The 16,672-nt window shown below is 43.9% G+C and overlaps 1 protein-coding gene across 4 annotated transcripts; it reads left to right on the forward strand.

Annotated features, from left to right (window-relative positions):
* The first annotated feature begins 1,729 nt into the window (after positions 1–1,729).
* On the forward strand, positions 1,730–15,844 carry Ubl7 (ubiquitin like 7). Of its 4 annotated transcripts, none has more exons than XM_055622332.1 (11): positions 1,730–1,750; positions 3,178–3,390; positions 4,752–4,871; positions 8,969–9,051; positions 9,686–9,770; positions 10,139–10,196; positions 11,069–11,202; positions 11,420–11,469; positions 11,717–11,884; positions 12,424–12,546; positions 15,608–15,844. In XM_055622332.1, exons 2-11 carry the CDS (start codon positions 3,207–3,209, stop codon positions 15,743–15,745), a joined length of 1,143 nt encoding a protein of 380 aa, XP_055478307.1. In that variant the 5' UTR covers positions 1,730–1,750; positions 3,178–3,206; the 3' UTR covers positions 15,746–15,844. The 4 variants fall into 4 exon arrangements, with proteins under 4 accessions (XP_055478307.1, XP_055478306.1, XP_055478305.1 ...); XM_055622331.1 differs by having other exon boundaries at positions 1,745–1,802; XM_055622330.1 differs by lacking the exon at positions 1,730–1,750 and adding an exon at positions 1,757–1,911.
* The last annotated feature ends 828 nt before the right edge of the window (positions 15,845–16,672 follow it).

Consider the following 16,672-nt stretch of genomic DNA (forward strand, 5'->3'; position numbering starts at 1 on the left):
GAAGGAATCAGTTCACCTTATAGATGGTTGTGAGCCACCATGTGGTCGCCGGGAATTGAACTCATGACCTTTAAGGAAGAGCAGACAGCACTCTTAACCGCTGAGCCATCTCTCCAGCCCAAGAGCTCCTCTCTTGAGAACACAAGGCTACAACAGTAAGCCAATCATATTTGATAAATAGCTTTATCCTGGATTATTCATTCAATACATATTTATTGCTACGTATGTTTCAGGTCTGGATCAACTATGGAAGGCACATAAGACAGCCAGGGTCTATTTTTTTCAAGAATATTATGATGACAACAAACAAAAGAATTTCATGAGCATTCAGCTCCATTTTGAGAACACAAAAAGAGATAGGATTCCTGACATCTCTGGCAAACAGTTAAGGCACAACACTAAACAAAATTTAATGAAATAAAGTATAGAGTTTAAGTGTCAGTATTTTAGCAGACTGAAAACTGTCTAGGAGGCTAGTCAGTTAAGAATTCCTGAAAGAGGGGCTCTAAGAATGGATAGGATAGGGAAGAGGAACTTTAGGAACTATGAAACCATCCCCCTGCACACAGCTTTTATACAAGCAGGAGGGGGTAATTATTTATGTGTAGTTCGCTTTTCTCTGTTAAGCTATCCTACTCAGTTACTGCCCTCATTCTAGCCTATAGAGGAGTGTACAATAATAGAGCTTTAAAACTTGCGTACACAGAATCGCTGTTTAGCTACTGTGAACTTTTTATTTTTAAATTACATTTATTTATTCTGTGTGTGTGTGTGTGTGTGCGTGCATACATGCACATATGCCGGTGTGAACGTGTGTTCAGAGGACAGTTTTGTGGAGTCAGTTCTAGCCTTCCATCATGTGGTTCCCGGGCGGGGAGTGGGAGGGGGTTGATACTGAGGTCCTCAGGTTTGGAGGCAAAGTGCCGTTACCTGCTGAGCCATCTCATCGTTATCTCAACTTTACCGTTTTAAAAGCAGGTTTTCTTTTCTTTCTTTTTTTTTTTTTTGTTTTTGGTTAGTTTTTCTTAGTTTTGGAATTAATTTCCTGAGTCCAAACAATATTCTCTTGAGTTTAACTAATTCAACTTCTGGGCAAACAATTCAATTTGATCTTGCAGAAGTCTCTCAATCATCTAAAAGAGGCAGTTTCTCTATGAAAGTTCGGTGGAAATTCCCTTCCCCAAACTGATTCTATGAATGACTGTGCTATAAACCCCACTGTTGCCATGTTCACAGTGCGCCAGAAACCCTACTTAATCACTCCTCTTAAGGACTCGACTTTTGGAGCCCTGGTGCGCCGCTACAAGGAAGGTACGTTCTCTGGGAGAAGCGAGCAACAGGCACAGGAGACTGACTACGCGGGAGGACAGCATCTTCATCGGAAGGGCAGCGGGGCGCCTGACCACGTACGGACCAGTCCCCCTAGGGGAAGGTTCGCCATCCGGCCTAGGGCCCATCCAATCAACAGGCTTCAAAAATATCCCAGGAGAGCCCTGGAATCACCGGGCTGTCGCCTGCTTTCGAAAGCCCCACACCGGGCATCCCTACCTCAGCTGGTACAATTTTGTGTGACAGGAAATTACAACCTACGCGCGCCTTGGAGCTCAAATTGCTCGAAGTCCCTCCTCCAAGGAACCGGAAGCATTGCCACCAGCTACTGGACGGCCATTTATAAGGGGCGGGACCTCATAGAAAACTATAGCCCCCAGAATGCAGCGCGGAGCTTCCGGTTTCCGGGAAAAGGGCCAGAGTGAGTGTTTACGCCGGCGGCTTGCTGCGGCCGGGTTCCTTCCGCGGGACGGGTGAGGGCGCATGGGCCCCTTGCGCGCGCGGGCCTCTCGTGGGTCTGGAGTTGCTAACTGGTCCCACGGGAGAAGTGGGGTTGTCAACAGTGTCCCTACTCATCACTAGGTATCTGTGACCTTGGGCCAAGTGACTTCAGCTTTCTGACTCTTGATTCCTGATCTGTGTAATATGGATGATGATGCCTGCCCCAGGGGATAGTTGTGAGGATCGAGATCGGTATACAAACAGATCGCTTCCTTGCTTGCTTTAAACCTGAAGGTAGACAGTACCTTGAAGTCTGGTGGGTCGCGTCACAGCTTTTTCTTAGCCTTGTATCTACTGCCAGAGGCTTCTTTGAGAGAATTAGTGTTTATAACAACGACTTGTCTTGCGGTGCAAGGCTTTTGTACCCTTTGGGTGTTTAGATTTATTTTGTTGGCATTTATATCTCGGGCTTGGGGACAGTGAATTAGAAAAGCTCTAGTCTTGACTTTTAAGGCTTTCAAGAATTGAGGGACACAGGTATAGAGGAAGGCGTGAGAAATAAGTTTTACAAGGAAAAAGCGGCAAAGAGAATAGTTTTTTTAGTCTGGCATCTGGTAATGAAGCTGGCTGACTAGCCACTTGTCCTCAAATCTATTGATTTGTGTTGCTCCTTTGCCTTGAGGGAACAGGGAATGTGTGACCAAGAGAAGAAAAAGCGGGCATGGAAGCAGTGTACTTGTGTGGGTCTTGGTAGGAGTTTGCTAAGAGGCCAAAAAGGGAAGAGAACTTAGATGCAAAGACAGGAGGTGAGCAGAGGTATATATGGGAGACAGCTTTGTTATTAAGTATACTTAGCTGTTGTTATAAGGGGCATGGCTGGTGTCTGTTGATGAAAGCTGGTAATCAGGCTGTGGAGTTAACACCTGGTCATACAGGTGCTTTGGGGTCAATAAAGGCATTCTCTAAGCAGATAAGTCTGTCACGTCTATGTTTTAACAATAAAACATTGGGTTGTGCTACAGATCTTTGATATGGGGAGGCAAGAAAGGCAACAGCTTGTTAAAGCTGTTGAAATAGCTAAATTAAAAACTTAAGAAAATGAGACATCAGTGTGTACAAGGGAGAGGGTTGGGTTATCTTGCTTGAACCTCACAACATTCCTGTCCAACTGATTGGTCTTTTATGTCCACTCTAAAGGTGAAGAAACTGGGACATAGAGAAATTTCTTGTTGTCCACTATAGAAAGAATAAAGGGAAGACACTAGGTTCTAGTTCTGGCCTCCTAATGCTACACCTTGTGCTTGTAGCAGTATTGCACTGAAATGATCTTTCTTCTTTTCTGTTTCAGGAAGGGGAGATGAGTAGGATGGTGGTTTGTCTAACCATTAATGTGTTAATGTTTTACAGGGAGAAAGAGAGAGCGCGAAAGAGAGAGGATGTCTCTCTCAGACTGGCATCTGGCAGTGAAGCTGGCTGACCAGCCACTCGCCCCCAAATCTATCCTTCAGTTGCCAGAAACAGAGCTGGGAGAATATTCACTAGGGGGCTATAGCATTTCATTTCTAAAGCAGCTTATTGCTGGCAAGCTCCAGGAATCTGTTCCCGACCCAGAGCTGATTGGTAAGTCTTTGTGGGCTGGAGCTGGGTTGTTCTCTGGCCTCCGGGAGAGGGAAACAAAACAACGATAAAACAGTTGTTTGCCACTTTAGTCACAAGTTACATGGAACCACTTCCTTACAATGACTCTTTGCCAAGACATTGTTGAGGTCTTTCACTGAGAGAATAAAATTAGCAAGGAGTTGCTAATAAGACAGGACTCCTCAATCTATCATGTAAGACTTAGTGGATAATTAGAAGGATTTTTGTTTGTCTTGACGGCTGATTAAAAGGAAGGCAGCAAAATAGGAAATGAGGTTGGCAAAGCATTCTAGTGGAGGAAAGAGGGATTTTAGTATAGTCAAATGAGATTATAAATGTAATTTATGATAACAGAGGGTTCCACCTGGTGAAGATATTTCCTGTCACAGGTGGATTAGGTTCATCCTTTTTGGTTGTTACATTTTCCCCCATTATTTAGATTAAGCACTCTTTACAGTATTGAGCTCTAGAGTTCTTCTGTGGCTATATTTCTTAAATAAGCATTTGTACTGATGAAGTTGTTAAAAATGTTGGGCTTTTTTGTTTGTTGGTTTGTTTTTGAGACAGGTCTCACTTTGTAGTTCCGGCTGGCCTGGAACATACTATATAGACCATGCTGGCCCAAATTTACCATTTACTTCTGCTTCCTGAGTGCTGGGATAAAAGGCATGTGCACAACATTTGGCCCAAGTGTATTTACTAGTCCCCCAACACACACAGGTGCTGACTATTGAATCCAGGGCCTTGTATATGCTAGGGAATCAGTCTGCCACCGAGCTGTACCCAAAGCCCATTCATATGGCAATTTATCTACTTATTTATTTATTTATTTTTAGAAGCAAGATCTTAATAAATTGCCGAGATTTGCTTCAGCCTGTCAAGTATCTGGGATTACAAATATGTGACACTGCACCTGGGAGAGTATCTTCCCATGTATGTGGTGCATACATGTGAGTGCAGGAGTATGAACAGGTTGGAACAGGACATCAGGTGTTCTCTCTCTCTTTACTTACTGTCTTGAGACAAAGTCTTACACTGAACCTGAAGCTTCCAGTTTAGGTTAGGCTGGGTGGCTAGCAAGTTCTTGGGGTCAGCTTGCCTCTGCCTTTATTAGCTAATTGTGTTGCAGGCATGTGCAGCCGTGCCTGGCATTTTATGTGGGTGCTGAGGATTTGAAATCAGGTCCTCATGCTTGCAGAGCATGTGCTCTTACCCATTGAGCTGTTTCCCTAGTCTCTGAGAGCTGTCTCATTAAAATAAGATTCTCAGGGGACAGAAACCAAATTGCTTGGAGAAACAAAATATAAATGGGCAGGATTTTTTGTTTTGTTTTTGTTTTTTAGATTTGATCTACTGTGGACGGAAGTTAAAAGATGACCAGACCCTTGACTTCTATGGTATTCAGCCTGGGTCCACAGTCCATGTTCTCCGAAAATCTTGGCCTGAGCCTGATCAGAAACCTGGTAAGTGAGGGCTTGTCTTCAGTTAGATGGGTAGAGCTTCCTAATGTGTTCAAAGGAAGAGCCTACATGTTCTTGAGATATGGTCCTGGGCTGAGTTACTGAGATGGTGATAGGAGCTTTCTGTATGCACCCTTACTGGACTAACCTTACCAAGAGAGGTAAGCTGTGCCATTGTTACTGCCAGCACCACTAATAATAGATGTTTTCTTACCTAATTTCATTAACCATTGTTTTCTAACCATGTGGGGAATATGGATCTGTTTAAAATCTTTAGATCAACGGTTGATTTCTCAGTAAACTTTACATCCTTTTATTGTTGTACTCATTAGACAAAAGCCAGAAACTTACCTTACTTTTGTAATGGTTCTTGTGTGATCAGATCTTTCCATGAACTTCCTCAGGTGGTGTTCAGTAAGCTAACTACTCCTGCTGAGCTGGTGCCTTATTTCCAGGAAATACTCCCAACAGCATTCAAGTAGCTCTTGAAGAAACTATACAAAACCTAAAGCCTTTTTAGCCCCCCCCCCCCCCCCCGTTTTTTTAAATACCCTTGGCTGTCCTGGACTCACTTTGTAGACCAGGCTGGCCTCGAACTCGCAGAGATCTGCCTGCCTCTGCCTCCCTGAGTGCTTGGATTATAGGCATGCAATATTGCGCCTGGCTACCTTTTCAGTTTATTAATAGAAAGGACTGCTTTAAATTTACAATTTAGATTTTGTGTTTGTGTTTTAAAAGCATCTCCAAATATAAAGCTCAGCTATATAAAAGAGGTCAGCTTTGTTAAGCAGTTTGACATTTTTATTTCGTTGTGTCTTCTATGAGTAGTTTTCAGTTTTATTTTTCAATTCTAAACATAGAACAAAAACATCTTTTTTATCCATATGGGAAGTGAGAGGGAAGCAACCTGACATCCAAGGACTTGTTTGACACTCATAGCCAGGCTTTAAAGTCCCACTGCTGTGGGGTCCACCATCATCAGACATGGACATTGTGACACTGTCATGGATCAAGTTAAAAATAGGATCTTTACCACTTTTGAACAGAGACAAAACTCACAAGAAACCACATATCTTTTTACCCTGGATGATGAGAGTGATTGCTGCCTCTAACACTTACAGCTTTCACCTCGCTCTAGTTTGCCTTTCTTCTTGAATAAAGCTATTAAAAGCCTAATCATAAAGTTGACTACAGAGCAAAACTGTTTTCCCCAAAATCTTCCATTAAAGCCCCCAAATCCTCTGATGTTTCCAATATCCTCTGGTTGAGATGCTCCATACTTCTTGTGGTATAGATTCTCCTCTATGTACTGAGCGTTGGACCCAGCTGTTTCAGATACACGTCTATCTTTCTGCCCCTCAACTAGAGGGCATTGACTGAAGAAAATGAATACTTATGGTTTCTGCAAGCTTTTTGTTGTTGTTGTTGTTGTTGTTGTTGTTTTTTCCTTCAGTATCTTTATCAGGACATAGTAGATAACATTCAGCATTTTATGAAGATAAGGATACTTATTCAAGGTCACATATTAACATGAGTGTTTAGAACTAGGAGATAAACCTAGATTATTCTGGTTTAGAAGCCTTTGTGTTTTCTTCTGGCCTGACTGCCGTTCTTTCCCAAAAGGTATTAGAGAGACACCCATTACTCTTAGCAGATTGTGCCTTAAAATATTTAGAGCCTTTTCCTCCCCATGTTATTTATTTTTGAAACAAATGGAATTTTTATTGGGAGGTAAATGTAAATTTAGTTCTGAAAAGGATTAAATGATAGTACTTTAGATATTTTCTCCTGCACATTCTTCTTCCAAAAGGAGGTGGATTTGATGATACACTTCTGTAGGCCAAGGGAGGATGGGTGCTCACTGAAGACCAGCCTGGTTTAAATAGTAAAACTCTGTCCCAAACAACAGGAATGAGACAAGCAGAAGCACCCTACCCTAGAGCTGACACATTTCTGTAGGAGGAGACCCTGCCAGCCTCTCCTTTTCTGCCTAGATCACTGTTTCCATTTTAGATGCTGTTTCCTAAGGCTCTCAAACATATATATGTGTGTGTGTGTGTGTGTGTGTGTGTGTGTGTGTGTGTGTGTATATACACACAGGTGTATATGTATGTATGTATATGTAGCCAAGGCCTTGATTTTATAGCTTAGCACTTGTAGCTTTCTCTCCCCTCCCACAGACCAGTATTAAAATATATGCTACCATACTCAGCTTAATGTTGTGTATTTATTTTTTATTTCTTGGCAGTATTGGAGATCAGACATTCTACCATTGAGCCATACTCTCAGCCAAGCATCTTATTTGAGCTTTCAATTTGAGGAGAGATATTACCCTGGGCTCCAGCCACAGAAAGCAATTTGATGTTCCCTCAAAGCACCTCTTTATTCTCTTACGCCTTTCTATATTTTTTCACACAGGCTTTGAAGACCTTCTCCCAGTAAACTGTACTCTGCCTTAAGTTCTCCTCTTGGGTCTCCCAGGAGGTCTCTTGGGTTTTAGCCTTACTCCTGTTGATGGCGAGTGCCTCTTACTGGCATCCCATGTCTCTGCCTAGGACCTCAATGTGGCATTTTATAATTGTATGTTTATGTGTTGGATTTAGTGTCATTTCTCTTACTGCTCTTAAGAGTTTTAAAGGGAGGGACTCTTATTTTTGTGTGACTTGCCCTTTTTGTGATGTGCCCAAAGCTAGATACAAGATAAATACTTGATTTGTTCAGTTTGTGTAATGAATGTTAGGTAATTCTTTTTCAAAGGAGACAGCCCTTATGATCATGATGACGTGATTGCTGCACTGAATTTTAGGCGTACTTTGCTTAGAGTGTAGTGTCTATAAAGTCAGATGATGTTGCTAGATTATCCTAAGGATACCACAGTAAAGTGTGGCCCAGGGTGAACTTCCTACCTATTTCTGTGCCTCAGATTTCCTCCCCTATAAAATGGGTAATGATAGTCAGGTAACCAAATGCAGCTTAGAACACTGCTTGACTTTTCTGTATGTAGATCACAGTGTCCAGAAATCAAAAGAGAAGTTACTGTTTGGCACATGATAAAAGTTTGTTCCAAGCACTCAGGTGCTTTGTACTCGCCCAGTCCTTACTGGGGTTCTTTTTACTGTGGCTTGTTTTTTATTTCTTTGTCTATTTGTCACACTTGGGATCACACACAGGGCTTAGCACAGGTTGTAAGGCACATGCTTCACCTAGCCCAACTTTTGTATCTTTTTATGAATCAAAATAATATCATAGCAGCTGGAGAGATGGCTCAGAGGTTAGTAGCACTTTCTGTTCTTCCGAGGACCCTGGTTCAATTCCCAGCGTCCACATGTAGCTCACAATCAACTGTAGTTCCAGATCTAGGGAATCTGGTGTCCAGGCACTCACATGGTACACTGACATACATATAGGTAGAACACTCATACATATAATAATAAAAAGATAAATTTAAAATAATAAAGGAACCTAAATTATTCAGAATTTAAATTCTGAATGTTACTGAATTCAAATTATTACAAATATTACAGAAATTCAAACAAAAAAATAACAAAGAATTATTCATGGGCCTGCCCCTCTATGAAAATGTTATTCTTTATCTTGCTCCTTCCAGCCTTGGACCATATGCAGACTGACATATTTTGCTTAGTTTTACCAGAGAATGCACATCCAACTTTGTGTTCTATTTCTTTCTCTTACCATATTGTGTCAGCATAGTGTTATATCGTTAAGATGCCTTGGAGTACACTTATTTTAAGTCTCTACATAAGAGTCCATTGAATTGGTTATAAATTCTTTTATTTTCAAATGTAAGAAGGCTAGAATTCCTGCAATGGGTTGTTGATCAGAAAAGCCTCTTTCATGTGACAAGATCTCCCTCTGTTGGAACTTTGTTTGTGTTATGTACTGAAGATAATTGTTGGAGCATGCAAACTTCATATTTGTGACACAAGCAGGTTTCTCTGAGGTGGTGCTCACATTCTTAGGTGACAAGGAAAGGGATTCTGTAGACCAAGTTGCATCTGGACAAATGCTGAAATGATGTTGCCACATCTGTGTAATGACAGAGCCTGGGCTGTAGGGTAACTGAGTGTCTTGTCCTCCAGAACCTGTGGACAAAGTGGCTGCCCTGAGAGAATTCCGGGTCCTGCACACTGCCCTGCACAGCAGCTCCTCCTACAGGGAGGCGGTGAGTTCAAGCCAAGGCTGTAGGAGATGATGTGAATGTTGGTAGTTGTTTAGCTTGGGAGCTGACAGCACATTGCCATGGTAACCAAGACTTCCTCCGGGAGTTTTTGCCATATCTGTGGACCTCAGTAGACACTAATCTTTCCCCAAAGAGCCTGTCTCAGGCATTGGCTGTTGATGATAATTACACAACTTCTCCTCAGACTGGCCTTATGGACAGAATATGGTTACAGCTACAAAGTCTATACGCCTTTTGTGGTGGGACTTAATCTTTGACTTTTGGTGAACTGCTTATCACTTCTTATGGATTTCCTCAGTGGAGAAACCGGTTGTTGACAGGCAGAATTAATACAGCTGTAAACTCCTTTCCTAATGTATACAAGTGTCAAGTAGTCGTATGGAGATTGGAAAGGGCTTTGGGGACCTGCTGAAATTGTAATTAGGCTTGTGATGAAAACATTTGTTTTAGAAGTATTACAGATAGGGATGGTGTGTGGGGAGGGTGACCACAGAGATTGTGTTCCATTGTGGTAGTAAGCATACAAGCATTCAAAGGAAGAAGTCAAGAAGAGTGTGGGACTTGATGAATGTGCAGCATCAGTTAGAGTGCTAAGCCATCCTTGTTTCTCCTGCAGGTCTTTAAGATGCTCAGCAATAAAGAATCTTTGGATCAGATCATTGTGGCCACCCCAGGCCTCAGCAGTGACCCCATTGCTCTAGGTAAGTACAAGAAAGATTTGAAGAAATATGAGGTTTTGGAAAAGGAGAAACCAGGAGCAAAAGAGGGCTCCGACCATCTTATAGAAATACTGCTGTTGAGGATGAGGGGGAATAAACAAGGTTCATTCCACAAACCTAGCCCCTAAAGGCTCTCAGTCCTCCACTGTGGCAACTCTGTGTGGCCTAAATGCAGGGAAATGAGGGGAGCAGGGAGCATTGGCATTGGAATGAAATGCCCGAGACTATGTTTCTTCTTTTCAGGAGGGCTGGTTTGGGATCCTGTGTAGTTGATTGCTTTGAGACTTAATGCTGCTTCCTGGGTCTTTTCAAGAGTTCCAGTATCTAAGAGAAATCTTGGTCTCTTCTAGGGGTTCTCCAGGATAAGGACCTCTTCTCTGTCTTTGCTGATCCCAACATGCTGGATACGTAAGTAGAACCGTCATTTTATAAAGCATCATTCCTCAAGTGGCTACAAACCTGGTCATTGTCCTGGGATCGCTTCTTAGAAGCTAGTTCAGTCTATCACCAGGTCTGCTTTCTACATGTGTCAAGATGTAAGGCACAGCAAGGGCTGCTTAAGAAATAGGAAAGCCCAGGGGGAGGGCCATGTGAAGTGTGTCATGATGAAGCAATGTGGTGAGAGAGCTTTGTGTGCCAGGTGGATTTCATTTAGTAAATGTCAGGGACTGTAAGCTAGGGGAAGTAGGCACAGGTATTTAGGGCATAAAATGTTAGCTAGAAGGACAGTAGTGACTGTGTCCCCCTATTTCACAAGTGAAGAAGTTAACTGCTCTAGGAAGAGAGAGGAGTCATCAGAAGCTGCCCTTTGTATAAAAGGTGGTATCTGGACCCAGTTCTGAACCCTGAGTCTACCAGACTATATGTTTCCATATCCCATAATACCTTGCCTGTAGTTTTGCTTTTTTGTCTGTGTGATGGATTTTTTTGGATCTTAAAAACTGAGCCTTTCCAACCCTCCTAAGAGCAGGATGACAGAACTTGGCAAGAGACATTAAGGACTGGGCTAAATGTGGGGCACATACTTGTAATCCCAGAACTCAAGAGGCAGAGACAATTACAGTAATTCTGAGGCTAGCTTGGCCTAGAAAGCAAGTTCTAAGCCAGCCAGGGATTCACAGTGAGGCCCTCTCTCAAAGCCAAAACCCAAAATAAAACAAACTCTTGCTTGAAGGCTAAGGGGTTAAGGGCAGGCCTGGGGAGCTCTCTGTTAGTGGCCATCCATACTGTCATGCACAAGGGTGCTCTTTCCCCGCCATTCTCTGCTACCCCTCTTCCAGATTGGTGCCTGCTCACCCAGCCCTAGTCAATGCCATCATCCTGGTTCTGCACTCGGTAGCAGGCAGCACCCCAATGCCAGGAGCTGACTCCTCTTCCCGAAGCATGCCCTCCAGCTCGTACCGAGATATGCCAGGTGAGGCCCCTCAGGAGCTGGTCGTGGCCCAGGGATTTGCTTTACTCAGCAGCTATGTATAGTGTTGGCATAGGGCATGAGTCAGGAAGTGCATCTGTCCTGTAATTTTCCAAGGGGAGAAATGAAATATGAATTTGGAGCGTAAGTTGAGCTTAGATCTGGAGCTGCGCCTGTGCCTTTCTGTTCTTCCTCCTGGAGTCTGTTCATTCTTCTCCAGGTGGTTTCCTGTTTGACGGGCTCTCAGATGATGAGGACGACTTTCACCCAGTGAGTGACATGGCACCCTGCCCCTTGGGGGAGATGGTCCTGGGAACCAGCTTCTCCTTAGGGCCTGCTATTCCCAAGCCTGGGAAGTGGTCAAAGGGACCTTTGGGAGCCATATCATATTATTCTTTTTGAAAATTGGGACCTTAGGAAGTCTTCCTCCCAGAAAGGGGTGTATGGTCTTCCTCCCAGCTGGGGGTGTGGAATGTGGTTCTTTTGTCCTAATTCTGGATGACCTCTTTCTTTCCAGAGCACCCGGTCTACACCCTCTAGCAGTACACCCACTTCCCGCCCAGCCTCCCTGGGGTACAGTGGAGCTGCAGGGCCCCGCCCCATCACCCAGAGTGAGCTCGCCACTGCCCTGGCCCTAGCCAGTACTCCAGAGAGCAGTTCTCACACACCAACACCTGGCACTCAGGTATGGAGAGAAGGTTGGGAACATTAAGGCCAGGCTGCCAAGAGCAGAACTCCCTGAAGTAGATATGATTTCCCTTTGCTACCTGTGGTGCTAGAACTCTTTGTGCTAAACCCTGGGGCTCTGGTGAGGATTTCTCAGTTGTGATTCAGATGACTCCCCTTTTTACTTACTTGCCTATAAGGCTCAGAAGTCCACTTTAGCACAGGCCTAGCTGTTGCCTTTTATCTTCAATAGGACTAAATACGCTAGAGTAAGGTTCTTGCTGATGATTTGCTCCATCTCCAAAGCTACCTCTCCCAGTACTAGATTGGGCCTGGGATCTCAGAGTCCTTTTCCCTAGAGTAAAGGAGAATGGAACCTTTTATGCCCACATAGATTGCTTTTAGGTACCCTGTAAGACCGTGTAGTTGTCTTATAGCAGGCCCCTGTTGGGGGCAGGAGTTAGGTACCCCAAGAGGATTGTGGGGTCATGTAACAACACTGTCTGCTTCGAAACTGAGATGGCTCTGGGGCAACACTGATTATTTCTTTGAATCCAGGGCCATTCTTCCGGCACCTCGCCAATGTCCTCTGGTGTCCAGTCAGGGACACCTATCACCAATGATCTTTTTAGCCAAGCCCTCCAGCATGCCCTGCAGGCCTCTGGGCAGCCCAGCCTTCAGGTAAGTCTCCCCACTTTCAGGTTTTTGTTTAGTCTCCTAGTTTGGCATACTGAGCCTTTTTCTGCACACTGGAGATCCTTGCCTCTAGGAACACCTGGGACAAATGAATGGCAATGTGATGGGTGAGCCTTCTCAGAAAGGGCAAATTGTTCTTGTGGCTTGTTATTCTTGCCTGAGTGACTCCTGTGATCATGAGGAAGTTTTAGTTAATCACCTGTTCAGTGAGCATTGACTGAGCAGTGAGCACATGTATAGGGCCTGGGTTGAGCTGCTAGAGCTCAAAGTGAGCAGGTTCTTTGCCTCTGCCATGGAAGGACACTATGTAGGCATTTGGGAAGCATCTTGGTTAGAAGCTTAGCTGCTTGGGGTAAGGGCTTAGGTAAAGCAGAACCGAGAGAGGTTTAAGCTGACAGTTTGGTAAGCCGGTAAAGGGAAGGGTTTTGTGATGAGGTGGGGATAATTTCCAGGCAGAGGGAAGTACCTGATGGAAAAGATATGTATAGATGCATGTGATATTCTCAAAACTGTATGGTTAGAATGCAGTGTAATGGCCGAGAATATCCTTAGATGGGATCAGAGAAAGAGTGTAGAAGCCTAGGTGTCAGGGGCCTTGAATGCCAGTCCAAGGAGGTTAGATTTGATCTGGTAGTTAGTAGGATTTCTTGAGAAGCTTTGAGGAGAAAAAGGTCACCCTCGCAGCTAAGTGGAGAGTCAGTCTCAGCATGGTATCTTATACCTTCAAGTATGAGCTGTTTGCTTTATGCCTGACTCCCGTACTCAGTGAGTTTCTGGGGGAAGTATCATTCTGAAACTTGTTTGGGCCCCACAGCTGTGAAGAAGTATAAACAGGGCACAAGCGTGTGTGGTTTTCAGACAGCATGTGGTCCTCATGGGCAGTGCAGGTGAAGTGGCCAGCCTGTGTTTGCTGCAGTCTCATCTCCAGCCAGATGCCTGTTCACTGGGCTCAAAGCGCCAGGCTTTCACTGCCTCCTCCCAGTGTGCATCATTCTGCCTTCACAGCTTTACCCCTGCGTTTCCTCCCCACCACCACTATGAAAACATGTAAAGCTTTCAGTAAGCTGTGTATTTCCCTTCCATGAAGAGGTAGGCAGTGATGAGACTAGGAAGTACTAGAAGAAAAATGTGGGCAAATTTCTTTCAATCTTTACATTAGGGAAAGCTTCTCATGAATGAAATTTTAGAGTCTAGAAGCCATTATATACAGTCATTCTGTATTTTATCAAAGTGAAAATTTACTCCTGGAAAAACACAGCCGAAAAATAGCAAAGTCTTAAGGCTGATTGGTGTAACCCTGCCAGGCAAGTGGCACATCTTCCTGGAATAGAGGAATGTAAGACCCACCACTTCCTAAGAAAAGCGGGAAAGGGTATGAATAGACTGTTCTCTGAAAAGGAAGTATGGCTGTAATGCATACAGGATTCCTAGCAGTCCCATTTCTCAGAAATTGTCATAGAGATGTTTGTGTATATGGAAAATGGAAGTTTTATGGCACTGAAAGAGTCACAGTAGCATTATTTGTAAAGGCAGAAGATTGTAAACAGTCAACTGGGGACTAGAATATTACATGCTTACTAAAAAGTTTTTTGTAGTAAGACATAGTGATACACTATGATCTCGGCACTTACAGGGTTGAAGTAGGAATATTATGAGTTGTTGACTAGCTTGTGCGCTATAACAAAACTCTTAAAATTCTTTATGTATGTGCTGGCTAGTGTTTCTGTCAACCTGACACAAGCTAGAGTACTCTGAGAGGAGGGGACCTCAATTGAAGTTCCTTCCGTAAGATGGGGCTGTGGGCTAGCCTGTAGGGCATTTCTTAGTGATTGATGTGGGAGAACCCAGCCCATTCTAGGCTGCTCCACTCTTGGGCTGGTGGTCCTGGGTTCTGTGAGAAAGCATGCTGAGCAAGCCATAAGGGACAAGCCAGTAAGTAGCATATGGACTCTGCATCAGCCTCTGCCTCCAAGTTCCTGCCTTGCTTGAGTTCCTGCCCTGGTTTCCTCAGTGATGGACTTAAAAGCTGTAAGGTGAATAAACCCTTTTCTCCCTCAGTTACTTTTGGTCATGGTATTTTATCACAGCGATAGAAATCCTGACTAATATAGTATACCAGCTTAGAAAGATCACTTTCCACTATCTATCATGGTATACAAAACTAGGTGTGATGATTTATAATCTCAGGACTCAGAAGGTGGAAGCAGGGAGATTGGGAGTTCAAGGCCATCCAGGCCATTGACTATATAGTAAGTTTGAGGCCAGCGTACACTACATGAGATCCTCTATCCAATATTCAAAAAGAAAAAAGAAAAAAGAAAAAAAAAAAAAGAAAATTTTAAAACAAAACTAAAAAAGAAAACCTTAATTTATTTTTGTTGATTTTGTTCTTTGACAATTTCATACATGTTTTGTATATAATTTATTCTGATTACCCTCCTTTCACCCTCTTGACATCCCCCCCTCATCCCTATCAAATCCTGTCCAACACCACTACTAGTCTCTTTCCCAGATTCATGGCTTTTGGTTTTGTTTTGTGTCCCATTAGTTTGACCAGGCCTTCTGTATAAGCGTTGGATTGGAACCCTCCACTGGAGCCTGGGTGGGGTCGCCAGTGGGCACACAACTGAAGGCCGTGACTCCTCCTCCCCTTGCTATCAATAGTAAATAATTCAGCAGTGTGAGGGTTGCCTCCCAGGCCCTCCTCCACCTAGGCCTGACTATTGGTAGGCCCATTGTTTTGCTTTTGTTTTCATATTATTTAACTTATTATCATTAGCATGTGTGTGTGGTGGGTAGGTAATAAATTTTTGGAATTGAGACATTGAGTAACTGGTGCTTTTTATTTACTATAAAACTTCATTTGTTCCTTTTACCCTCAAGTATATCTTCAGTCTTCCTGAAGCCCCTCTGCTATGGCCCTGAGTATCAGTAGCTTTGGTGTGCTTCTCCTCTTTTCCTTTGTATCCTGAAAACACAACCTCTAAGTCTGTGACTGTTCATTGAGGGCCCAGCTAACACCTCTGCCTGCCCTGTCTTTCCACAGAGCCAGTGGCAGCCTCAGCTGCAGCAGTTGCGTGACATGGGCATCCAAGATGACGAGTTGAGCCTCCGGGCCCTTCAGGCCACCGGAGGAGATATCCAAGCAGCCCTGGAACTCATCTTTGCTGGAGGAGCCCCATGAACTTCTTGTATCCAAACAACCAGCAAGTTGAAGAGGCTTTATCTGGCAGGAGGCATTTGCTTCCCCTCACCCCTCCAATATATCTAATGGTTCATTCGACTGCTGTGTTCAGTGCTTGGCCTTCCTATTGATCTCAACTGGTGGGAGCAGCTGGGCAAGCAAAATGTATGGTTTTGGTGCTGTGACATCAGGGATCAGGTTACCTGGTTTAGGTCTTGGGTAGGGGGTTTGGGGCCAGTGTCATGGAGGTGCTCACTTTAGACAAGTCCCTAGCAACAGCTCCCATCTGTTTTGGTACTTTAGAGCTTGAGGCTGGAGGCAGCTACAACATTCTGCAGGGTAGCTGCCGAGTTACAAAGAAGGCCAGAAATGACTGTCACTCCTGAGGAAAGTCTAGGGAGTGACCAGGTGGATTTCTGGCTGTGGTGGGAGAGAAGATTAGTCAAATGATTCTATGTCCCTACACTGGCTGTGTCTCACCAGACATCCTTTGATATATGTTCTGTAATTCAGGACTCAAACTGTGCCAGAAAATGTGTCCCTTTTCTGTTGTACTAAAAGCACAAAGACAAGAGCAGTACAAATAGCTGTTGAAGAGCAGGCACTAGCCCCAAGCTGCTGCTCACCCTTCTGTGCTCTGGTGTCCTGCAGCCTCCTAGACAAGTCCAGGTTGACGAAGTGGGTTTCATGTGCTTTGAAACTTAGGGAAAAATGTCTTTACCTTCAGTAGTTCTTGGCCTGATTTGGAACTGACATGGGCTGGCAGGGGCTCAGAGGTCTGTCCCAGCCTTGGCAGACATTCCCTTCACACCATCTCCAGTCACGGCCATGGACAGAAAGTTTTCCATGAATGTATCTATAAACTTTTTTTTTTTTTTTTTTTTTTAACCTCAAGGAGGAACTGGGCTTACATGGAACTGGTTTGTC

Source organism: Psammomys obesus, unplaced genomic scaffold (assembly GCF_907164565.1).
Source record: "Psammomys obesus unplaced genomic scaffold, mPsaObe1.curated_primary_1811, whole genome shotgun sequence".
Lineage (NCBI taxonomy): Eukaryota > Metazoa > Chordata > Mammalia > Rodentia > Muridae > Psammomys > Psammomys obesus.

Excerpts from the sequence above, each read along its gene's own strand:
- Ubl7 (XM_055622332.1), top strand. The coding sequence starts at position 3,207 with ATGTCTCTCTCAGACTGGCATCTGGCAGTGAAGCTGGCTGACCAGCCA. Across the intron at positions 4,872-8,968 it reads TGAGCCTGATCAGAAACCTG|AACCTGTGGACAAAGTGGCT; the intron begins GTAAGTGAGGGC and ends CTTGTCCTCCAG. Across the intron at positions 9,771-10,138 it reads CAGTGACCCCATTGCTCTAG|GGGTTCTCCAGGATAAGGAC; the intron begins GTAAGTACAAGA and ends GGTCTCTTCTAG.